Source organism: Xiphias gladius, chromosome 15, assembly GCF_016859285.1.
Source record: "Xiphias gladius isolate SHS-SW01 ecotype Sanya breed wild chromosome 15, ASM1685928v1, whole genome shotgun sequence".
Lineage (NCBI taxonomy): Eukaryota > Metazoa > Chordata > Actinopteri > Istiophoriformes > Xiphiidae > Xiphias > Xiphias gladius.
In genome coordinates, this window is record NC_053414.1 from 3,745,197 (window position 1) to 3,770,516 (window position 25,320).

Consider the following 25,320-nt stretch of genomic DNA (forward strand, 5'->3'; position numbering starts at 1 on the left):
CCTTTTTGTCCAACCAAGAATCCAAAACCCAAAGTCTTTCAGTTTACTGTCAAATCCTGTAGGACCAAAAAAAACCCCATCAAATTCTCACCTTTGAGAGGCTGGAACCAGAGAAAGTCTGAGGAATGAGCACGACCGACATGATTCCATCTGCTGAAACTGTTGTTACTTTTCTGTCGATCGTCTAGTTGAATATGCAGGATTGATACGGTATTTAACCCTTGTTGTTATTGCAGCAGCAGAAGCGCAGCAATGGCGCTGCAGTAAAAGCAGAGCTGGTAATGTCACAGTGGTAGCTGTTTATCAGAAAAGGTCTTTTTAAGACAGAAATCACGTGACGCTTCGCCAGCGGCAGGTGTGTGAAGAAACTCTCCGCCCGGTCGGCCGATCTGACTCTGTCAGCAGACGCTTCCGCTCGAGTGAACTGAAATCCCACATCTGTTTCATTAGCTTTCCTCAACTTCGGTATTTATTTATTACGTAGATTAACTTTACATCATTTACATTTTATTGCTTTACAGTATTTTACAAAACATTGACCCTCCAGACGTGGCTGGAACCTAAATCAGACAATACGACCTTCATCTGAGTCCTTTGATTCTTAAAACATCTGGTTAGCTGTCCAAGAGCGAACATCAGTCACTGATGATGACCCGTTTCCCGGGTTCTGGTCCCGTGTTTCTACTTCACGGCGAGTTTCTGTTGAATGCTTTTGTATCGCAGCAGCTCCTGGTCTGAGACAGACGGCTTGAAGTTCTCTAGGGCTGTAGAGAAATCCTCAACGGAGAGGAGGACAGAGGAGTCCTCCGAGTCCAGACCTGAGGGACAGAGTGACAGTGTGAATGGAGAAGCGGAGACAGATGAGCGTTTGTCTCTCTGATGCTTCAGACTTCTGGGTGAGACATTGTTTTCATCACTGATCGAAATGATAGGAAAAAAAAACAAAAAAACCAGGGCTGCGACTAATGTTTGTTTCCATTATCGATCAATCTGATCGATCAGATTATCAAAGATAATTACTTCAATTTCATGTGACGAAGAAAAGAATCACGTTCGAGAAGCTAGAACCAGTAAACGTTTTGCGTTTTTGTTTAAAAATGACAAGCGATTATTTGATCGTGAAAATAGTTGCCGATTAAGTTTATGTTGATTGAATGATCGACCTAATCCACAAAACTACAGGACCCACGTTGGAATAAATAATAGAGGTGAAACTTTCAGCAACTATTTTGATAATTGATGCCCAAACTGTTTGTTCCTGCTTCTAAAACCTGAGAATTTGCTGTTTTTCTTGGGCTAACATTGTAATCAATTGGATATTTTTCGGTTTTGGACTGTTGACATCTGAAGACGTCACCTGGTGCTGTAGGATACTGTGATGGGCATTTATCACCATTTTACTCCCAGACCGAAAGATTAAATCGATCAATCGTTCAGGAAAATGCAGCCTCAAATTAGAATTGGTCTTCAATGGATAAAAACAATCCAAAAACCTTGACTCAAACTTTACATCAAAGTGTTAATATTCATGGAAACATCAGTTTGTTGTTGTCACGCTCAGTCCTGGATGTTATAATTAACATGGCTGATGCTAATTATAACATCTGGTAGGTGGGTTTTCTGGTTCACCAATTTTTTTTTTTTTGGTTGACGCTCAAAACACAAAACCGGTCTGAATGATCTCCTCTCTCTCTCTCTCCGCTAATGGCAGGACTGTTGCAGATGTAGAAAATGAGATAGCAACGGCCCCAGATTATATCCGGCACTTCGTTTTACAGTAAAACCGTCTGGTGAGGATATCGACGGAAGGTTATTTGGGGCCCATTTTCCAGAAGCGTGAGGAGTGTGTCGCATCTGTTCAAACCCTCTGCACATTTTTTTATTTGCTTGTTGCGACACAATAAGAAGAATCATCTTTCAGGACCCGGTGTTTCCGGTGTCTTACCGTCGTCGATGAGAGAGATTTTCCTCTTGATGGCGGCCGTCATGGCGTCTGAACAGAGAGCGTAGAGGTCGGCGCCGGTCACGTGAGCCGGACAACGATCCACCACCTCCCGCAGGTTCACCGCGGGGTCCAGCTGGAACCTGAAGTCCAGATTAAATTCCTTTTTTAGATGGTTTTTCAGGTCATAAAAACACTGACCCCCCCTCTGCTCATATCACTGAGAAAACCTACACAAACACGTTACAAAGAGACAGCGTCTGCTTGTTTAAACAGATGTTAGCATCAGGTGTAGAGGACTAATCCACTCTAATCAACCACGGGACACTCCAGAGTCCCTGGTGTCCTGATTTATTTATTTTTATCTATTATCTTTTACACACAAGATCCATATCTTGTGTGTAAAAGACCCAAAAAAAAATACACAGTATCATCATCCGTGACTTCTTGGACTCCACAGCATAGATCAGTGTGATGTCAAAAACGATTTCTGTATTTCTTTCTTTACCTGTAAACAGCAGTGATCAGAATCCACATGCAACAGGAAAAACCTAAATCAAAACTTGAAGGTGTGTAAGGACAAAAAGCTGCAGGTGAAAGTCGGTTTAAACGGGTCTGAGGCTTTTTCCAGATGTGGGTATTTTCATAACCAAAGTTTTTCTTGGCCCGATTTTCCTGCGGTGAGTTTTTTCTAAACCTGGTCCAAACTAAATGTAAGTGGACTGTATTCCTGGGGGGGGGGGCTGTTCTTACTTTCTGAGGATGGCCTGAAGAACTTGGAGCTGAGAGACCCGATCCTCGTTGATGCCAACGTAGACCAGCTTGTCGAACCTGAAGGCGACACAAAGAGACACAGCTTGACACTTGACAGTCTTAGATCACAGAGATGAGTCTGACTTGAAGTGTGTAACAAAAACGAGACGGATTTGCCCACGGGGGTGTCTGTAAGTCAGTACTGAAAATTATAAACCCTGAAGGTAAAACTTCAACAAAATCTGTGTCATTCATGAAACCGGCGTAAACAGTAAAAATAATCTAAACACAATCTCAGTTTTCTCAGAGGAAAAATCTTCAGAACGACACGTTAATTGTTACGTTAAACCCGCAATAGCTGACTTTTAGCCACTGGGGGGGGGGAGTTTTAAACACAACACTAACATATTCTCTACCTATAAAGTCGTCGTGTCTGACTTGTTAACAAACAGCTGCCTACCCCAGCTGGAAACACTGAGACTGAGCCGGACGGGAAACGTGCCGCAAAAACCAAAACTCGGAGCTAAAAGAGGCTAAAAGAGGCTAAAAAGCTGCGGCGCCGCGACACCTTTCAGGCTGCCAGCCGTCACTTGGGCAGCTGTTAGTAAGAAGAGAGAGAGAGCTCTGACCTGCCGGGCCGCAGCAGTGATTGGTCCAGCAGGTCTGGACGGTTCGTGGCGCCGATCACGAAAACCCCGGCGGACGAGTGCAGAGCGTCGAGCTCGGCCAGCAGCTGAGAAACGACTCTGCGCAGAGAGATTCAATCAAACTTTATTCATCCTGCTGCGGCTGAACACAGTCACAGAGGGCTTCAAAATAAAAAGACAAAAGAAACTGATTTTATATTGTATTTAAAATCAAACAAATAAAAGACAAACAGAAGATAATGTGCAATAAAAGAATTAGAACAATATGGAGGCAGAAGCATAACGGACATACGGATGTAAAAGTACAAAAATCTGCACGAAACGTTCTTAAAATGACGGTAAACACTCACCTGTCCATCACCCCGCCAGAGTCTCCACTGCGCCCCCTGCTGGGAGCCAGAGAGTCCAGCTCATCAAAGAAGACCACGCAGGGAGCTGCCGAGCGCGCTCTGCAGAACACTGAGCGCAACATGGAAACGCATTCATATTTTTAAATGTAGTTAACTCTCATCAAAAAATATCAAATGTCCTCAATTCATGGAAACGTACTGCAACAAATTACGTTAATTTTAATTAATTCAGTAGTAATTTATTTATGCATTTATTTATTTCAGTTTTTCGTCGAATATAATTTTCTGTCTTTGTCTTTTTTGTGCATCATTCCAGTTTCACTTTCATTCCCCTTCTTCTATTAAAGCTGTGACGTTTCAACGTAGAACGAAGGTTTTATTAATAAAGTCTATGACAAAATGAAATCCAGTTTTAAAGTAAACTTCGTCGGTCAGAACACGCAACTTCCTTTAGCCTCGGTGTTTCGATGGATTTTAATTTTGTCATCTGCCTGAATCACTGAAATGTGGAAAACAAATCTGACTATTTCCCTTTAGCTCAGCATATGTTGCCATCACAATATAACGACAGACCGGATGTGTAACGGGTTATGGACGACGTGTTGACTGGTACAGACCTTCTCTGATATTCTCCTCACTCTGACCCACGTACATGTTGATGAGCTCTGGACCTTTAACACTGAAACAACGACAGAAAAACAAAAAACCAGCAGATGGAAAAGCGTCAATCATCAGACTGTATCAGTTTACAACAGCATATCATTACCAACCATATTAACGATCACAACTTCCTAAAGACAACAGCTCTTCAATCTTTTCTGACTTATTACCAGGTCTTTCACAAACACACACAACCAGTGAGACGACAGCTGAACGTTCTCTGAAACAGGATAACTGACCTTCTTTTGTGATAAAGAGAACGTTGAGCTGTTTTTAAAATTAACCACTATTTTCATTATTGATCAATCAGCTCATGGTTTTCCCAAATAACCAATTACTTGTTTAGTCTAAAAAATGTCAAAAAGGGCCCATCACGGTTTCCCAGAAGCCATGATGAAGTCTTCAAACGTCTTTTTTTGAACTCGCAAAACAAGCCTTTTTTTTTTTGGGCATTTTTAACTTTACAAATGACCCAAAGAATTATTCAATAATCAAAACAGTTGCAGATCAATTTTCTGTCGATCGACTAATCGATTCAGCTCTGGAAACTTAATGTTGTGCTGGCATATAGAAGACTGCTACAAGGGGCTTTTTAGTCTCTAGTGTGGGTCAAACTGCAGAGAGTCTGGAGCCTACATTTCCCATAATGCAACTGGACAGCGCCACACTGTGCGTTTCACCGGAGGTAAACAGCCGCTTCTGTCAAACTCCACACCTCCAGTTTGTGACACAGACGACAGGGTAGAGCTGAGTGGTCTGGTCATCAGGAGGGTGTGAAATCAGGGCACTGATCCTTTAAACTGAACTGAACTCATTTTGTTTTTCACCTCGACAAACTTGTGTTCATCTTCAACAGGCTTGACTACTGTAACGTTGTCTTTCCAGGTCTCAGATCAGACATCTGCAGCTGATTTTGAGTCCTGACTAAGACCAGGAAAGTGGCTCACATCAGTCCAGTTCTCAGATCTCCACACTGGCTTCCTGTGTGTCAAACAATTGCTTTTGAAATTCGACTGCTGGTTTATAAAGCTTTACATTGTTCAGGGCCAAAAAATTTCTGAACTGCTGAGCCATTATGACCCGTCCAGAACTCTCTGGTGGTCTGGGACTGGTCTTCTTACTGTCCCCAGAACCAAATCCAAACCTGGAGAACCAGCATCCAGTTTTTTTTATGAACCACATATCTGGAACAAACTCCCAGAGAACTTGAGATCCTATAACACTCAGTACTTTTAAATGGGGGCTTAAGAATTTTTCTGTTTGCCGCTGCTTCTTATTAACTTAAATTTGGGACTTTTAATTAACTGCTCTGAAACTTTTAATCTCCCGTTCTATTTTATCTTATTTCAATCTTCTGATTTACTTTGTCTCAATGTTTTTAAACCTCTTTTGATGTTGTCTTGTGTTTCTTTCACATCTTGACTCGATGTCTTGTTGACAGATGCTAAACCGTTCATTTTTGCCTTGGCTCCCTCGGTGACGTAAACCTTTGCTACACTGCGTCCTGTGAAAACACTGATCATGAGCCTCAAGGAAATCCTGCACAGAAGAGTCAGGAGGTTCACCTGAGGAAGGTCATGGAGCACTCCGTGGCCACGGCCTTGGCCAGCAGCGTTTTCCCCGTCCCCGGTGGTCCGTACAGCAGGACTCCGGTGCGGTTCAGACCCAGAGACAGGAGCTCTGGACGCTGCAGAGGAAGCTGAACCGTGTCCAGGACCTCTTTCTTCACCTGCTGCAGACCTCCCACGTCCTCCCATCGTACGCTAGGGATCTGATCGTACAGAGGAAGGAACCAGCAGCTGGGTTAGAGTTGCAGAGAGCGGAGGACAGAACAAAACAGCAGCATCTCATTCACGTGTTCAACAGTTTTTAAAGCTGCAATAATAGTTTCTTTAATCACTAGATGTTCGCGTTTTAAAAGTCCGGCTGTTGGAGTGGAGCTTGTGTCCGGCCGATCTCTCTCATTACACCGAGCTGCGTGTTATCACCTTTGGGGCTCCGATGGCCTTGGACTGGGCGTCCTGCATGGTCTCCAGGGCGGAGGTGAAGTCCCGGTTCAGGACGGTCACTCCACTGGAGCACAGGTCCTCCTCCAGCCGACCACCGCTGCACACACACACACACACACACAACAGGACCTGCATTTATCAAACCTTTCCTTGCATGTGGGGAACAGAGACCAGGTGTAGTTAGAGGGGAAACCGGACAGTCAGCTGGAGAGTTTCCAACATGGCTGCCGCGTTTGTCTGCGCAGTGCGTCCAAGACGCAAAACTGTTACAGGCTGTAAAACCAGGCGATTGGAAGTTCAAGCCGCTGAGTCCTAAGATTTTGACATACATACCAAACAAAAGGATTTTCTGGGCCGTGTGAGCGACACAAGACCCTGTGAAAAGTGCTTTCATTTGGTTCGTCCCTGAGTCTCACCAGGTGCGGACCAGCCTCCTGCAGGCCGCTCTTCCAGCCTCAGCCAGCAGAGCTCTTAGATCCCCCAACACGAAACCCTGAGGAAGAGGAGTAACACTTGTTAATCAATAAAGTCACAGTCAGGTTTTCACATTGGTACTGGGCTTGTTGCTTAGCTACAGCAGGTGCTCATCTGTGGTTCTCTGGTCTGGGTCCTGACTCTCTGCTATTTTAGTGGTGACGTACTGCTGTGAGTTTGGCGAGTCTGTCCAGGTTGACGTCTCTCCCCAGGTGAAGGTCTCGGCTCAGGCCGACCAGCATGGAGCGCCGCTGCTCTTCAGTGGGGCCCTCTACCGCCACCTGGTGGACAAACGCTGCCACGACACCTGCAGACAGATCCCGAGGTCTGCGGACCGTCGCCACCACCACCACACTGAAACCCAGAAAAACAGAGCATTGATGTGCTGCTACGAAAGCCTCCTGTCTCCTGCTCTCAGTCTGTCCAGCAGAGGTTGAACCTGCTGCAGGGATTTCGCGCCCATTCAGAGACAAGAGCATCAGTGAGGTCCGAGGTCTGGCTCGCAGTCCCTGTTCCAGTTCATCCCAAAGGTTTTGGATGGGGGTTGAGGTCAGGACTCTGCAGGTGAATCAAGCTCTTCCCCACCGAACGGACCCGGCTTTGTGAATGGGGAGATCGTCTTGTTAAAACAGGGAAGGGACAAGAACGTGATACGGGATTTTCTGAATCCAAAATTCAAATTTAAACACTGAGGTTCTCAGGAACAGAATTGATGCTGGAGGGAATTAATTCTCTCCCTAATTTTGTCCCTTATAAAAAATAAGTGATCATTTTCTTATTTTTGGGTTCGCCCAACGGCTGAAGACATAATGAAAATTTTCGATTGCTTTTTTGTCCGCGTTGGACCTGGGTAAAAATCATTTTGGCTGCGGAGAGAAATCCAGCACACAGAAACCCTCCAACGAAGGTCGACTGGACGACAAAAGTCAGTAAAAGTAAACTACATGGAGAAACAGACCTCAAGACGGCAGTGTGATCTATATGTAAGAGATTGACATCTGCTGCTTGTGATCACCCTCACCTGCATGTTATCAAATATCTAACGTAAAGCGCGAAGGTCTGGCAGAGCTGAGGAACAGGACAGACTTTCCTCTACGGCAGATCAGCCCTCCTCCACAGCTCTGGGATCAGCGGGTCACGTTACTCTTACAACGGTCAGGATGACTGGTCAGGATGCGTTTGTGTTTTAATGTGTGTCGTCGGAAAAGTTGCATGAGTGGCGGTTGACAATGTGCGTTGGTACAACATCTAAAACACAGATTGACGGTGAAAACTCATCTGGTTGGTTGCACAGTTAGACACAGTCCAGGTTTCCATGACACGGACTTATTATTGAGTAAAAAGCTAATTAATCCAAATTATATAGTGTTAAAATTATTATTAAAAATGTTTTTAATTTTAATTTAATATATATATAAAAATCAGCTTTCAGACCAACAAAGTAAAAATCAGCAGGTTTAGTTATTGTTTGTTGCAGCTGCAAATAATGTTGACCACATTGTGTATTTGTCATTAGCTGCCAGCACGTTCCTCCCAAAGAAACAACTAAGACTGAGCCTCCACCTAGAGCTTGATCTGTGTTATTGTAAGAGGGTCGGGGGCAGTCGGAGACCTGGCGGGGGCGCTGCTGAGCAGCTGGCAGAGCGCGGCCCGGACCCGGCCGTCCTCCTCGGCGGGGCCTCGGGGTCTGAGCAGGAGCTGCAGGTTCCTGAGCAGCAGGAGGCAGGGCTGCAGGGCGTGGGCCCGCTGAAACGCCGACGTCAGCTTCACCTCCGAGGCTGCAGCAGTGTCAGCACACACGGTCACACAGTCCACCTGCGCGGGTGACAGCGACCAACAACAGGAGATGATACAGCGACACGCAACAGCAGCCACACACACACACACACGGGAGAGTCAGCTGCATTTTTTTCCTGTCAGCGGAAGAACACGCTGACAGTACATTCAGCACATCATACTCAATTTTATACATTTGCTAATTCAAGTAGGAAAACCTTGCTTGTGAAATTCTTTACAGTTGATTAACGTTTTACCCAAATATGAAGACAAGTTACATAAATGTGTAAAATACTGACTCGTCTTTTGTGTCAAACAACAAAAACTGTGTAATAATCAGGAAACCTGGAATCAAGAATATGGTTTTTCCCTGTCATCAAAGCGGTCTGTCACTTTACGAGAGCAATAAATCCTTGGAAAATTCATTTTTATTTTCATTTTCTTTCATTGTCAAGGCAGACTGGCCACAAAAGAAGAATAAAGATCACGACGTTTGACGTTGACGTTTACCAAGAGGAACGAGCGTTAATATGAGAGCCTGAACATACTGTTGCTGATATGTGAGAGTTAGAAATATGAATCTAATCTGATGATTGTATCTTGTAAGAATGACAGAAGTGACCTGTATCTAAGGTTTTCTAAGGTTTTCCGCTTTTTCGTCTAACCTGCCAACTGACGGACAGATTAAGGGACACGTGGATATACATGCATGTGATGGAAAAAGACGAATAAGGGGGAGACTGCGCTGCAGACGAGGACGCTGTCAGTATAGACACAAATTCAGCAGACCCATAAATGTAAACCCCGCTTGGTTCTAGGGCTGCAGCCAACCGTTATTTTCATTATTGACTAATATGCCTGTTCTTTTCCCTATTAAGTGATTAGTTGTTCGGTCTATAAAACATCAGAAAACAGTGCCCGTCTCAATCCCGGAGCAAAGGCGCTGTCGTGAAATGTCTCGTTTTGTCTGATCAACGGTCCGAAATCAATCAAGAGAATCAAGGGACTGTAACATACGACCAGGAAAAGCAGCAGAGTCTCACAGTTACAGGAGCTGGAAAAGGACTAAATCCAGCATTCTTTGATCCAAATACCTCCGATCGACTAATCGATGAATCATCTCACCATTGCAGCTCTGCCTGACTCCCATGCTTTGCTGAGGGGTTTTTTTCTGTCTCTCTCTCTCTTTTGTAAAATATACTAAAACAGTTAGAAATAAAAAGTGAGGAAGCCAGTTGCGCTGTTGAGTACGTAGATGGCTAAGTTTGTTACTGATCAGACATCATCACATTTGAATACAGATATCAAACTACCCACGGTTCTGAAAGCTGGTTGGTCATATTTAGGTCCGGATGTCACTGAAACACGTCCTGCATACGTGTGTCAGTACAACACCTCGGTTTCAACGCTCTCGTGCTCTGATATTCAGACCGACTTTGTATTTTGGGCGCCTGAGAAGTTCTATTTTTCAGTCAAGTGAATTCAATATGGTGGACTTTACTGGTCGATTGAGCCGATTTGTCCAGATTGTTAAATGTGTGGAAAAATCTGTCCGTGCAGAGAAAACTGTGTCTGTCTCTGAGGGACGGGAAGCGTCGCTGAGACGTATAGCACCACCAGCGCGTCCACACGTTGGGGACCGTGTCAGCCATCGTACCTTCAGCAGGTGGAGGTTCAGTCTGCGGCTCGCCGCGCCGACCGCCGTCATCTTACCACTTCCTGCAGGGCCGTGAAGGAGGACGGTGCAGCCAGACAGAGAGCTGCTGCAACCAGACACAACGCTGACATCACCGATCACACGATGATAGGTACCGACTTGTCCCTACGGCGAGGTCTGTAGTTTTTGGGGGACTTACCCGTGGTGCAGGTGGGGCAGGACGATGCTGCTGATGAGGTCGACCGTCCTGTTGAGGCCCGGAGGAGACAGACCGCTCCACAGAGATGCTCCGTCCACGGAGACGCAGGGGACGGGGCTGTTGGTGGACGCTCCCTGAGGAGACAGAAATAACCGCCCAACAAGTCAGCTGTCAGAGCCACGGACTGATACTGGGGCTGCACGACTCGTCACTATATACTATACTATATACTATGATTCAGGCGTCTGTGGGGTCTCATTTTTTTGCGACGATGACTCGGGCGTTTTGCGTTAGTGGGCGGATCCCTCACATGGCGACAAATGCTCCTGGTTTCTCCCTAAGCTGCATCAACAGGCGTGGGAACCCAGTGGCAGCGAGGCGGGACAAGCACATTCAGCCACCCCCAGTTCTGACAAAAGTGCTCTGGTGTCCCGTAAAAAAAAGACAGGCCGGAAAACTTCAGAGGAAAATCCCCGGAGGAGGCTTCAACTTATCAAGCGGGGTCAGGGTTTCTGCAGCGTTCACCAAGTTCAATTTATGACTTTTTAAGGTCTTTGTGATGCAACTTAAACCTGTTTTTTGTTCTGACACTGTGCCTATGCGTCACTGTGACTGTGACCTGCCAAAGGACTGCAGATGAGGAAAAATACAGAATAAAACCAGACTTTTACAGACCAGACGACAATTACACGCATTTTCCTCTCTGGCCTTTGGCAGGTCAGTTGAAGAAATTTGAATTTGTGTTTCTGATGTTTTGTGTGGACTGGCAAAATGTTGGCGACAGCTGTGTTTAACATTGTACTCGGTCCCACTCAAATACCTAATAAATTAGGAAAGAAAGAATCTTTTTTTTTAAAGTTCTCTAAAGAGAACACGGTTGATTATTAGTTGGTTTTTCTCGAATTCAGCGTTTGGTGCGGTTGCATGTGTCTGACTGGTCCTTTACCAGTAATGACCACATTGTTTGTCCTGTCTCCATGAAGACAAGAAATAGTTTTTGTCTTCAAAAAAAATAAAAAAAGTGTCCATCAGAGTCATTGGAGAAAAATCAGGATTCTCATTTATACCAGAGCCGTGCAGCCTTAACTGATACAAAACAGCCAGAGGTCAAAGGTCAAAGGTCACCATGTAGAGTGATGTGTGAAGTCTGTCGGCCAGGCGAGCTCCTCCTCCTCCTGCTCCTCTCCCTCCTCCTCCTCCTCCTCCTCCTCCACATTCTTCTCTCTCTGCAGACGGACACACTTTCTGCACTCTGAAGAACAGCACTGGAGACCTGCCAGAGGTCAAAGGTCACAAGGACTCATCACTGAGCCATAGCAACACTTAACAACAGAACTATAATCATTTACTGTTATTTCCTGTACTTCAGATGACAATTTATGGTTTTTATAGTGTTCACATTCATTTTTAAGATAATTGTCGTTACAGGATTTAACCGAGCTACATGTGAAACTAGAAATGAATGAGGAGGATGTGTGTCCTCACTGGAGGACACACAACATAGGTGTGGATTGTTGTGGACTGGTGTGTGGTACCTCTGGATGCCCTCAGAGTTGTTCTCCAGCAGGTCTGGATGCTTTTCAGTAGGAACCGATAAGATGTCTCCCTGTGAAACCAGTCTGCACGCAGAGAGAACAAACTGGTTAGACTGGGATCTCTGTTTTTCTGTCTGCGGCCACAAAATACGTTTGTAGGAAACTTTCGTAGAAACAGTCGGAAGCACAGCTAGCCTCCCAAAAAAGTCCTGTAAGGCTCATTACGCCCATGATAAGAAAGCGTCGGCCTTTCCAGCCGCGTCACTTTACATTTTCAAGTTCGATACCATTTCACATGATTTTGAAAGACATTAATCTCAAGTTTCCTGTCGTGACCTTTGACCGGTTGCTGGCCTGAGATGAAAGAGCCAGAGGATTCACCCTCTGAAGATCATGAATGTCTGCAAATAGACGAGATGTTTCATTCTGGACCAACGTGTTGGGCGGACAGACCTGAGACCATCTGTGACTCACAGAGCGGACACTCGTGTAGTTACCGGCTGACCTGGGAGTGCTGAAGTGTTCGGACAGCAGGTTGTCGTAGCGGCCGAGGTTGTTGTACAGCGGAGACACCACCGGCTGGATGTGAAGCTTGCCGGCGGACGGCGGAGCGGCCGAGCGACAGAAACTGTCAGAGCGACCACCGGGCTCCGGAGGAGACGTGTTCCACCTCTGAGACAAAAAACAACAAGAGACCAGGGTGACTGGACAGACCGGGTCAGCAAGGAAAGGCTCAAGAATCAGGGCACCCAAATAAAGAAAAGAAAAGAAGAACATTCTGGAGGTGTGGTTTCGTTTTGCTCTCAGCACCGAAAAATGATATTTCAAAAATTCAGCAGCAACATCTCTTTGTCCCAGTTACTCTGGGTAATCTGGAGACCGACTGCTGTGAGGAGAAAACGCCAAACATCTGCTGCAGTCAACAAATGTTTGACATTTGTGCGTATTCAGAGCAGAGCTGCACCGATTGGTCAATTAGTCGACAGAAAGAAAATTAACTGGTTTTATAATCGATTAATCACTTAAGTCATTTTTTCATGCAAAACGTTTCTGGGTTCCAGTTTCTGAAATGAGAGGATTTGCTGCCTGGTTTTCTCACATCTGAGTAGTAGTCACATAAAACAAGGAGTTTAAGGATTTAGGATGGGCATGTTTTACTCCTTCATAGACAGAATGATTGATTGATTACTTGAGAAAATGATCTGGGGATTAATCAATAGTGAAAAGAATCACTAGTTGCAGCACTAATTCAGATCGAGTTCAGCGTGTGTTGAAGCACCTTCATCCTCAGCGTGCAGCTGCTCACGGGGATCATTTCTCCCTCAGTCATGTTGAACCACAGAGTCGCGGATATGAAGCCGACTTCTTCGTGGTTCTGCAGGTCTGGACTCTCCGTTAGATCCACCGCCACCACAGAGACCAGCCGCTCTCTGCCGACGGCCCACCGGACATCGGTCTGACCCGTCGGAGGTCTGGAGGATCCGCCCAGCCGGGACAGCTTCAGCCACTCCTGGTTAAACAGCCCCAGCCTCAGAAGCAGCTGTTTGCCGACAAACACACAGCTGTCCACATCCACAGCCGCTCCGTGCTGACCTCTGACCCCGATCCACCGCTGAGTGTCCACCACCCGGACGTCCACCCTGCACTCCAGCGCCTGCAGGATTCCCGAGAACCCCGAGCCCAGCAGCTTCCTGTTGTCAAGAAGAGATCGTCCCCCTCCGAGGCCGTCGGCGTAATGAGCGAAATCTGACACGCACAGTCTGAGCGGTCTGCAGGGTGGGGGGGCGCCTGGGGGGTCCACTGAGTCCCAGTAGTCCGTCAGAACCAGAGAGGTGTCGGCCGTGATCCGTCCCTGTGTTACAGGACTGCAGTCCAACACCAACAGGTCCAACAGCTGCTGCTGCACCCGACAACACATCGAGAAGAGAAAACACCTGATCAAACAGAAGCACGGAGTCCAGACCTGCGGAGGCCGCGGTCTGAGCACAAATCAGCCGTCGTGTTCTCTGGATGAGCTACACGGAGGTAAAACATAAGATACCACAGGTTGTTGAGCACAGCTGCAACGATCACTCAATCAACAGAAACAGTTTTGTTGACTGAGAAAAACCGAGAATGAAAATGAATTTTTTAAAAAAAAAAAAAATAGCAAAAAAAAAATTCACCGGTTGCAGTTTCCTGAATGTGAATATCTTCTGTTTTTCTTACTTTTCCATAACTGTAAAATTAATATCTTTCAACTGTGGACGTTTGATCGGGCAAAAAAAAAAAAAAGACATTTTCAAACATCGCTATGGGCTCTGGGAACTCAAGACATCACAATTTGCTGCCATTTTACAGACACACCATTAATCAGGAGATTGATCAACAATGGCAACAATCTCTGGTTGCAGCCGTTGGTTGTCAAAGTTGACAGTTGTGGCCAGATTTGAACTGTTTAGTAATGAGTATAAAGAATGACTGAACATATTTGACATTAACATTCGGGTAAAGTGTTGTTTCTCATGTTTGTTACTGTGGCAAAACTCCTCCTGTGGTTGAACAAGTGTTTACACCTAAAACTACATACAATTAATAATATAGGTACAACGTGACAATACGTCAAACATTAAAACAGAACATTTTGACACAAAAATCCTGACTTCATTTGCATAACCACACTGCAAAGAAAGTTACGGAACTGACTGATGAAAGCTCGTCTCAGTGTTTCTGCAGCACTACTGCGAAACATCGGATCCGTCCAAATGGTTCCTGACAAACGGGACAAAACAGGTAACAAACCTTTATTAAGACTAAAAAAAGGCAGGGCTTTGCTTATCAAACCGTGTTTTAGAAACAACCTCCAAGTTACGAGATTTCTGGTTAGTGACCCGCGTCTGACTTTATTCAGAAACTCTGAAATCTATGACAGTTGTTACAGAATAATTAATCAACTTTACCATTAAAGTGATGCATCAATAAATATAATCAAATAATAGAATAAATATTATTCTGACATGCTACATAATAAGTTCTTTACTTTTGCTACTTTAAGTAGAAAATTCTGTACTTTTCAGGACTTTAACTTGTAACAGAGTATTTCTACTCTTAAGTCAAGGATCTGACTACTTTACAGTTTCAATTTAATTGATTAAACCTCATTTTACAACAGGACATGTCAGTGTTGAAACAGCCACAGACATGCAGTCTGTCTGCGGCTGGGAGAAGCTGAAGTGTCGATGAAGTGTTAATAATCTGTGTACGGTCATAACCCGTTCCGGAGTCTCACCTGTCCCGGGTCCTCTCCCAGCAGCGGGTGTCGGGGTAACAGCAGCGGGTCTCCCTGCCGGGCCAGCAGCCACTGTCCCGTGCGGCAGAGCTCCATCAGACCGCCGGTGAACTGCTCGGCTCCGGCCCAGCGGAGACTCTGCCTGCTGCGGGCTCCCAGCACCACTCTGTCCAGGCTGACCGGCTCCAGAGCCCGGACGGTCCCGCAGCCGCCCAGCCGCTGGAGCCCGTGGTGCCGCAGGAAGAAGCGGCTGGTGTACAGCCGGACCCGGCTACGGGACTCGTCGTCGGCCGCGGGGGAGCTTCTCTCTCCGCAGCCCGCCGCCTCCTCCTCGCTAGCCGAGTGAACGCGCAGTAAAACACCCGGCCTCCCGGAGCCTTGAGGCCGCTGCGGGATGAAGAGGACGGTCGGCGGGTCCGTGTCATTCTGGAAAACTGAATCCAGGTCGGACTTTGATAGCAGCGCATCCAGAGGACTCAGGTGTGGGGGGAAGTTCTCCAGACCGCACAGCTCCACCGGCAGCGCCATCTTTGATCTGCGTCACCACCGCTGCAGCGGTAGTTTCCGGCGCTGAATCGCTGCCCCCTAGTGGACGAGCCGAGCAATTGCAACATGAACCCGTTCAACTGCCTTGGGCCTGGTGGTCAACAGTTGTTAACACGCAGTAAAACGGGCCAAAGGTTGGGTGAACGATCCCGTGGAAGCCCCGCGTTCATGCCGAACGATGTTTCGACCTATCGCTGGCCCCAGTTCACTCCTCTGACCCGGCCTTATTACACCTGCTCAGGTTGAAGCGCCACCGGCCTCTCAGGCAACGTCGCCTTCTGTTGTCCGACCACCATCACTGTATAACTGGTGCCACTCGTCTGACCAGTAGCCAGGAATTAGCATTCCCTCCGGGCTGAGTTATGGCCCTTGACCTGTCCTACCAAATGAAGGAACATTGTCTCAAAATGGACTCGCGTGTAAGAGTCCGGGCAAGTCCGCCAGCGGCCATCAGGCGGGCACAACTCACGGTAACTGGCTTGTCGCGGAGTTGGGTCCAAAACACAGGAACGAAGCAAAAAGTGCTCCCCCTTCTTTACCGGCACCCAGACAAGCCTCCGTAACAGGTTACTATTCACTACAGCACAGTCCGTGGCAGAACTGCCCTTAAGGCTGCAGTCATGCACATGAAACAGTACCCATGATGATGACGTGATGAAAACGTGATCCTTAACATGACACCCTGACCCGGACAGTATTTAGGAAGCGTCACGTTAGCTGTCACTTTGATTACACAGTGTCACAAGTGCACTATATTTCAGTTCACTGATAAACAATAGGCTACAATCATCAAAGCTGTATTGAGACACATACTGGTTGAATGTCTAAATAACTGCCAATTAAAAAAAAATGTTTAATGCTGAGACTGTATTAGATTTTAAAATGCACACTGAAACCTGAACGTAACCTGTGGCCTACTCCAGTGCCTTCATTAAAAACTGGAGCCATCTACTTGTGGGGGGGGGGCACAGGTTTGTGTATTCAGAGCCACGCGCCGCAGAAGACTCAGTGTATTGTACTTGATTTATTAAGAATGAGAATGAATAGAACGTCGGACACGGTGGAATCATTTTGTCCACTTTGTCAAACTGAGCAGCAAAGCTTCCTGTCAACAGTCTGAGCTTCTGGCTTTCTGTGTCACTAAGTGGAACAACGAAAGAAAGTGTCAGAGTTGATTCATTTGACCAAGTAGTAGAAATCTTTTCTCACCTCCACCTTAACAGGTCCCTTTCCGTTGGTTGGTGTAAAAAAAAAAACCCACTAAATCTACTTCATTAAATCTAAACATTAAATCTACTTTGATTCAATATTGTAAAACACTAAATCTTAAAAAAGGGGGGTGAATACTTTTTACACGCACTGAAGGTTATTCTGTCAGAGTAGAAGAGGAAGAAGTATTCGGATCCTTTACTTAGGTAAAGGTAGTAGTGATACAACAATGTAAAAATAATACTCCAATACAAGTAAAAGTCCTCTATTTAAAATTATACCTAAGTGGAAGTACAGAAGTATATATGTACTGAGTACTGACTAAAGTAAGAGTATTAAACTTGCAGAAAATCTGCACCTGTGACATATATGATAAATTACATTATTATATACCGATGCATCAGCGTGTGAGCAGCATTGTAGTGTTGTAGCTGGTCCAGATGGAACTAGATGCAGCTACAGTTACTTTAGTCCAGTGGTTTCCAACCTGGTCGTCGGCCCCCAGAAGGGTCAAAAGATAAATCTGAGGGGCTGTGAGTTGATTCACCTGCTACCAGACACCTCCATTTTTGTAGACAACCCCAAAAAATAATGTACCCAAAATAAGAGGTTTACTGTAAGCATGGTAGAGATGTGATTGTTTTTTTGCCTCACATATTAGTAGTACCTTTTGTGTGGAAAACAAAAAGTTATGATATAGAACTCTTTTCAGTTTCTGGACTTTTCTCTGATCCTTTTTGTGACATACTGGATCATCTGGACAGTTACTGAAATGAAACCCTGAGAAGTTTAGAGTAGAAACGTCTCTATGGTGAAACCGTTGACAACTCAGAGACATCCGGCACAGGACGAGGAAACACAACTACACACTGGTGTCTGTCGAAGGTCACAAGCCTAAGGGGTTGGCAAACCCTGGTTAAACGTACAATTTAAATCTATAAAAATATTTTGCTCTGAATAGTAGCGGAGTAAAAGGATCGAGTAGCATAAAATGAAAATACTCATGTGAAGTACATGTACCTTAAAATTGTACTAGCCGTACTTGACTAAACGTACCATTCCAACAGTTCTCTTGGTTGACTGTTGATTAAAAACACTGCACGTGTCGTTCCCTTGGGTCCTATCAAAACTTGACCTGAGGCCGACCTGGCAAGTCAAGATTGACCTGATCTGGACCTGAGGCGTTGTGGAAAGTCTGGACCCAGATCAGGTGAGGTACTTGGGTTTACTGGAAACCAGCGAGGAAATAATGACAAGGCACCGTGCCACATGATCAAGACTTTACTTCACAGCTCAGTGCCCATCAACGCCTTACAAACACAACATGGGCTCCAACAACCAGCAGATCTTTGCACTGTCAGCAGATTCCAAGCAGGTATAACTTCCTCTCATGGTTAACCCTGTTTTTCTCATGCGTAAAAAACAGGCGTAGTGCCAACACATTGGAACAGAAGGTTAAAGACTTGAAATTTACACTTTGCTTGGCAAGATAAAAAATAAAGATGTCTTTATGGGAAATGATTCTATTATGTACAATTCAGAGCATAAACAAAATAAAAACACCCAGAAAATAGAATGACTAAAGCATGCCCATCGTCACACCATGAGGAGGAGGCTAGCGGTTGAGCGATTTATTTTGTGCTCACATCCAACTCTTCTCATTATCCAAGACTATAATGCGTACAGAATATAGTTAGTAATCTCTTACCATATTAACGTAGTTCGGGCATTCAAACCAGTCCAATTTGATCTTTTTTTTTTTTTGGCCAATAGGAAGGGGAGAACTATATCAAATAATTTAAAGGTAAAGATTTTTGTACATGTTGCTTTCCTTCTACAGATTCAGTGTATTTGTGATATATTTCACCATGCAATGTGAACCAAGCAGGGTACCGTCGATAGAAGAGTAGTATAGCCGTGGACAAGCGGGGAGTATTGTGTAACGTGAGTCTCTGAAACTGCGCATGTTGGAGGCCATGATTCTCAGCTCCAGGAACCAGTTAAATCAGGGTTTGACCAGCGAGCAGCAGACGCATCCTTAGCACCGTGGCAGCCACGCTCCTGTACGACAGTCAATCAAGATTACTGGAAGCCCATGAAGATAGTTCAGTAAGCTGTCCTTGGAAAAAAAATAAGAGGTCCGTATACATTAAATGAATTGAAGGAGGTCATTGTAACATCACAGTCTAATATGGAATCAGGTGAGAAACTTTGAGGCGTAGCTTGTCCGAAGACTGATTATACACAAACATGTCTCAGCGATGAGTCTCTTTGTATTATCTAGCGGGCACCGCCTTCTCCCTGGCATTCGGTTTCCCCTTAGTCGCACCAGCTGGTTTTGGCCTGGTCCTGGCGGGCATGGTGCCAGAGGAGGACTGAGCGGTGGCTTCCTGCGAGGCGCTGCGCCGCATGGTTGTTGTAGTCCTGGGCGGTAGCATGGGGACAGTTGGGGCTCTAACCGAGAGGGGCTGCCTGGACGGACATACTCTCTGAGGGGAGGGGCTGTCAGTCCTGCAGTGGGTGGAGCTAAGGCTGCGTCGGGTACCAAACAGGACTCGCAGGGGCATTCGAGGGCTGCCGGACGGGGCGGGGACAGTAGCGGGACGAGGACATGAGGAGGAGGACCTGGGTGAGACAGGTTTGGATTTCCGTTGTGTGCTGAGAGGGCTCAGTCCTATTTTTGGAGTCCTGTGGACAGAAGAGGAAATTGAAGGTGTTATTTCTTAAAATTTTATAAAATATTTAAACAAACTGCTTCAAATGAAAATCTTTAATACAGTAAAAGGGAGAAACAGAATCATACCCATTGGCGAAGGATGGTGCTCCTTTGGAAGTGCTGGAGTCTGGCAAGGAGAGAGGAGAAGGAGCAGCAGCAGCAAGCCCCCCTGAAGGCCTCTTCATGGGGGTAATGAGCCTTGGGATCCTGCTCCTGCACTCCTTGGAACCTTGCTCTTCAGTCGGTTTTAGACGGGAGCTCCTCCTGGACTCGTCTGAGGTATGTGTGTCCTCCTCTGAGCCGGTGGTGGACAGAGTTTCAGAAGCCCTCCGACGCTCATCGTCCCCAGAGGACAACGATGACGATGTCCCAGACAGCATCCTCCTCCTCATCCAGCGACCCTGTTGCTTCTGGACCAACAGACGGGCCAAGTCCAGCTGCCTGGCCCGTTGCTGAATCCGAGCCCGAGCCGAGAGGGAGGAGGACTGTTCTGAACCTGAGTCCTCCTCAGAAATGAGTACTGGGATTCGGCTTCGGATTCTGGGCTTTATGGCAAACGGTAGTTCTGATCCAGTTGTCTGAAGCTTGGCAGCTTCTTCACTGGATGATGGCTGTTTCTTAGGTTCCTTTGACAGATCTTTATATTCATGGACTGGTGACATCGCTTCTGGGACAGGCTCCAAAGACTGGGCCAGGACAGTTGATGGACCATTCTCAGTTGTGGGGCGTTTATCAACTTCTGCAGTTTGGTCCGGCACCTCTAGAGACTCGTCTGTCACTGGTGTGCCCCCACGCTCACGGGTGTCATCCTCTACAGGTGATTCCTTCATGATGGCAAAGACTTCCCGGTCACTATCCTTGGCAGAGTGACCGTTGGAAGACATGACATTGAGGTGTGATGTCTCTGCAATATGGATGAAAGTGCGCTCAACTTTGGTGAAGGGCGGCGACGCAGGAGCGATGGGAGTGGAAGGCCTCAGGTCTGACCTGAGAGCCGGGGACAAACGGCCGGTCTCAGAAGGTTCAGGCTGAATTGCCTCCCCGACCAGGAGGCGGTCATTACGGGAAGTGAGGGCAGACGGTGTTGCCAACTCACCCTCTAGTGCATGATCGCCACCAGAGGGAGACTTGCGAGTGTCTCCAGGTGAGAAGAGGACGAGGGTTTTGGATGCGTCTTCCAGGTCAGCGTCTGCATCAGCAGCTGAGGCATGCTCCCGCTGGGCCTTCTGGTCCTCAGCCATGAGTGTTGAAGGCGCAGCTTCCTGGCTACGTTCAGTGCTTTTCTGACTGGCCTCGCTGTTTGACTCACTCTTCGTGACGTCATCATCCTTTGGCCCTGGAGGTTCTGGGACTTCTTCGTCTGGCGTGGCAAAGCTCCTGCGCTGAGGCAAGGTACCAGTCAGCATGACGGTGAGGAAGTCGGCCCTCTTGGCCTGGAGCTGAGGAAGAATGTGGAAATGCTCCTTCTCGTCACTCTGGCCCTTCGTCCGGTAGTCTGGGGAGGGCGGCGACCGGGTGCTCTGCTCCGTGGGCGACAACACCTGGGAAAAAATTTAACAACACTTTTTATTACCACTGAATCAACTCAAAACATGCCAGCATTGAAATCTGAACAAAAACATGTAAGGGGATTACTGATATCAAAATGCATGAACACAAACACTAGCACTCATTAGCAGCTTATAGACTATTAACATGTATGACCATTGAAACCATGAGGGGGTGGAATTCATATATTGTGTCCATATCTCATCACATCTTTAACTGAGAAAATAAAAAAATAAGATGGCGAAAACCATTGTAACAAATAAATATCAATTAAGAACTTCAATGACCTAAAATACGTCCTTGAATATTTGTTGTCTCCAGGATTTCATTTGGCTCACTTTAAAGCATAAATAGATTTTGTTAGTTAAAGATACATTCCTTGATTTTTTCACTCAATTTTTTTTCCTCCCAGCTTGCATTATGAGAGTCTTGCACTGACCAGCTGAAAACCAAGTCTGCCAGCTGCCTTGCTTGCAAAGTAATGAACAATGAATGAGTGAATGATGGCGTCCGTGCTTTGCGCTGCGAGGATTCAGCGGTCATCCAATTTTTTCGTCATTTAACTTGTGTTAACTTCCCAACTTCAAGCACTACCACAACTTTTTCTTTTTAAACCATGTTGATTGTAATTGTGTTATGACAAAAAGAAAAGGAACGTGTTTTGATGTTTTAGAAGAAGCTAACATGTGTAGCACTCCGCTGTGCTTTGGCTAATGGTACCTCTCCCAGTAAGAAAGACCACAGGAACTGATGTATTTGCCCCCAAAACCATTTTAATGTCATTTTGGTTGTACACAAGCTTTTCAAGATTGTCTAGATTACATACATTGATATAAAAGGCACAAAAAATGCATTGCAGAGTTTATCCTTAGACAGCACGCAGTCTGATATCAGGTGATTTTCAAGTGTTTCCCTTCATAAAGATTTAACATACAGCCTGTACATATATACTAAACCCCGCTAATTATCATGCTATTAGAGATTAACTGCAAACTTAATTACTTTCTACATTTCTGTATATATGTACACGGTTATCGTTTGGATTTACAAAAAGTTTAAAATACATGCTTTACCTGTAAATTATACAAGCAGTACTGTACAATCATATAGTGGTAGAAAAAAAAAAAACGCTTACATGTATTATACACGTGAAAGACACTCACGGATCATCACACTGAACTAACACTGTGAGCGCTTCAATCCTCTTTACCTCGACTACAGACACCCTGCTTTTATTGCAAAAACTGTGAAGGAACATTCGGACATATTATGAAATTCTTGTTTTTTGTCGTCCGCAGAGTGAGATGAGAACGTTTCAACTAGTACAGACATAGGTCCAAGAAGTGTATAGCCTAGCTTAGCACAAAGACTGGTAGCAAGGGGAAACCCAGCTCTGTCAAAAGAGAAAACAAACGCACTTTTCACACATTGACAAAGCTGTCTGATTTACATTTTGTATATTGTTTTAGGAATAGATGTAGAAACAGAAAAAGGGGGGATAGACTGATGCCCTCTTCACTTCTGTGCGCCCAGTGAAGAAATAAATAAAGCCCATCTTAGCGGAGACTGGTCGCAGGTCAAAAATACTAGCCTAGCCACATTAGAGCTAACATTACGATAGAATCCACCTCATGCTGTGTGTCGTTTATTGAACAGGTGTGGATATAGAAACGTCAAAATTAGACGCTGTGGTGAAGGTAGCAGGAGTTAGCCTTGGGGCTATTTGTTGAACAAAAACCGCAGCAAGTCCTGAGCCCATGGATGGGGTTGTTGGTTTGAGCTCTGTCAACTAAAGCAGCTGTCTTAATGAAAACAAGATATGTGTAAAGGTAGGAGCTGGGCTAGCAGTTTCCCCGTGCTTCCAGTCTTTGTGCTAGGCTGAGTTAAATACGTCCTGGCACTGTCCCTGGACTGGACACACGGAAATGAAACCGAGGTCCGTCTTCTCTGGCGGAAGACAACTAATTTCGGACTAAAAAAGGATTTCCTAAAATGTCCAAATGTTCCTTTGAGAATCAACTATTAGTGACACAGGTGATTTCATGTGACAGTTTTAACTAATGAGGTCCATACTGATCTGTGAATGTGGCACACAGTCTAAACAAAACTACCATGGACACAAGTATTCACCTCTACAGCGACAATGTCTGTTGCTTATGTGTACAATATCACCCTGTTATTTCATAAAGTTCAGCACTAACATATGAAATATACAATAAAATGAATGTTGGGGGGAGGAGCATCTTTTTTTTTTTGTTATATTTATATAATTATAGTGTGTGATTCATGAGGTATAAATGTTTTGTGGCAGACACTGAAAAAAGTTTGTGGGACTAAAAGGTTTTAACAGTTTCTGGTAAATCAGCACTCACCTACTGTAGGGAAAAGGAAAATCTAAAGACATAAAGGCTTCTAATTCGCATTATTTTTGATGAGATGGAAACATAATTTTTGCCGTTAATGAAAACCCTCAAGATGTCGATTTTTTCATGGGCTAAGGAAAGTAGCCTAATGTCTGGTTTGACCATAAACCATTCATCATCACATTAAAATACCGCACTTCTACATATCAGGACTTTCTAAGCAACAAAACTTGGATACATTTTTGGGTTTTCCGTAAATCACTTTACAAGTTACAATTGTAGGCTTAATATCTTCTTGCTTAAATCAACATATACAGTATATTTTTTCCTGTCACAACATGACTAGCAGCAGTTAAACTAACACGACACTCCAAACAAAATGAAATTTCACGTTTTGTTACAGCCAAAAAAGGCCTGTTAGCAAGTGCAGCAATGGGGAGTGCTGCATGTCCGGCAGTATGCTCATTTGTTGAAGTTTTGCACTTCATTAAATGAATAGTCAGAGTCACCTTAAAAACTATGCAGTGCCATATTGAGAAGCAACTGAGAAGCCTTTGGGAGCATATTTCATTTGGAGTGTGCTGTAAGCCTAATAAGTAATTTTCCGACTTGCGCTACAAATGTAAAGGTTTGAAGCACTGGGTCTTACTTTTGTTGTTTTGTCCTATAGAACATGATGTACGAATGAAGTTAAACGCGCTCAAAAAGCCTTTTCAATGGTTCGTTGACCTGCATGAATTTGCTTAGAGTGGTTCACATCGGCAATGAAGCTGCTGAATCAAATTTTATCATGACTGATGGGAATTATGTCCAAAACAGCAAAAATGAAACGTAAAAAAAAACCCAAAAAAACAACACATCTCATCCATCTAGAACTGTCGGTTCCAACCGCCACCTGACTCTTACAAAATATTGAGAGACGTCTACGATGTTTTAAAAGCATCATGCATCATGAATTCTAATGAATGAACTAACTAACGAACAAAAACACTAGACGTTAAATTTCACATCAGCGAAGCAGTTAGAAATCTGTGATGAAAAATGATGGATTCCCTAACAATCGGGACTAAAAAAAGCCTCCTGCTGCTTCTTGTCATTTTAAAGTCAGCTACGGACTCAACAGCTCTGATCCGTGAGTATCCCCTCTTGTAACGCTGTGAATTATTAATTATTTACAAAAAACACAGACTTTTTTCAGTCAGAGGTGTCTTTTCACTGTTTTTGTTGTAATTACAGTACAGTGCTGTTTTTTGTCACTTTACAGTCAGAGGTGCGTGTCATACAAACAGTAGATCTCATGCAAAGAGTGGCGACAGACGGTAAACAGTCTTTTGGTACGGCGTAACGTCATTAATGCTGCAGATCGTTTTGTTTTGTTTTTTTTTAAACACTCAGTGTGTCGTCAGCAGCATTAGCAGACTGAGAGCTTTCTACTGCCCGTTCTTTAACTGAAAGTGGCTCTGCATTCATGGAAACACGGGACAAAACATGTATCAGTGACAATCTTGTACGGTAGGTGAATCATTTTGCAGGTGTGCAAAACAAGGTTCAGAGTTAGCAGCTAGTCCACTTCATACATCGTTTAAGTGGTTGTACTCTAATGCTATGCTAAATATAAAACGGGCAGGACGTCCTGAACTCAGCATGAAGCAGCATGAAAACAAACTC

General features: G+C 45.1%; 2 protein-coding genes across 4 annotated transcripts in view; both read right to left on the minus strand.

The window, feature by feature from the left end:
• Window positions 1-456: 456 nt before the first annotated feature.
• pex6 (peroxisomal biogenesis factor 6) lies at window positions 457-15,876 on the minus strand. 3 transcript variants are annotated; one of them, XM_040146981.1, is made up of 18 exons: window positions 15,271-15,876; window positions 13,282-13,902; window positions 12,508-12,674; window positions 12,003-12,086; window positions 11,593-11,740; window positions 10,468-10,601; window positions 10,269-10,371; window positions 8,448-8,650; window positions 7,003-7,189; window positions 6,778-6,854; window positions 6,341-6,458; window positions 5,918-6,123; window positions 4,310-4,371; window positions 3,693-3,801; window positions 3,325-3,441; window positions 2,696-2,773; window positions 1,946-2,085; window positions 457-818 (listed from the first exon to the last, which is right to left on the minus strand). In XM_040146981.1, exons 1-18 carry the CDS (start codon window positions 15,796-15,798, stop codon window positions 682-684), a joined length of 3,219 nt encoding a protein of 1,072 aa, XP_040002915.1. In that variant the 5' UTR covers window positions 15,799-15,876; the 3' UTR covers window positions 457-681. The 3 variants fall into 3 exon arrangements, with proteins under 3 accessions (XP_040002915.1, XP_040002914.1, XP_040002913.1); XM_040146980.1 differs by having other exon boundaries at window positions 10,269-10,374; XM_040146979.1 differs by having other exon boundaries at window positions 10,269-10,392.
• Window positions 15,877-18,746: 2,870 nt separating this feature from the next.
• The window catches only part of ttbk1a (tau tubulin kinase 1a), a 54,639-nt gene continuing 48,065 nt past the window's right edge, over window positions 18,747-25,320 (minus strand). The window contains exons 16-17 of the mRNA XM_040145068.1: window positions 19,829-21,282; window positions 18,747-19,713 (exon numbers count right to left, since the gene is read on the minus strand). Of these exons, the coding sequence (XP_040001002.1) occupies window positions 19,302-19,713; window positions 19,829-21,282 (1,866 nt within the window). The 3' untranslated portion in view covers window positions 18,747-19,301. The remainder of the gene's footprint in view (window positions 19,714-19,828; window positions 21,283-25,320) is intronic.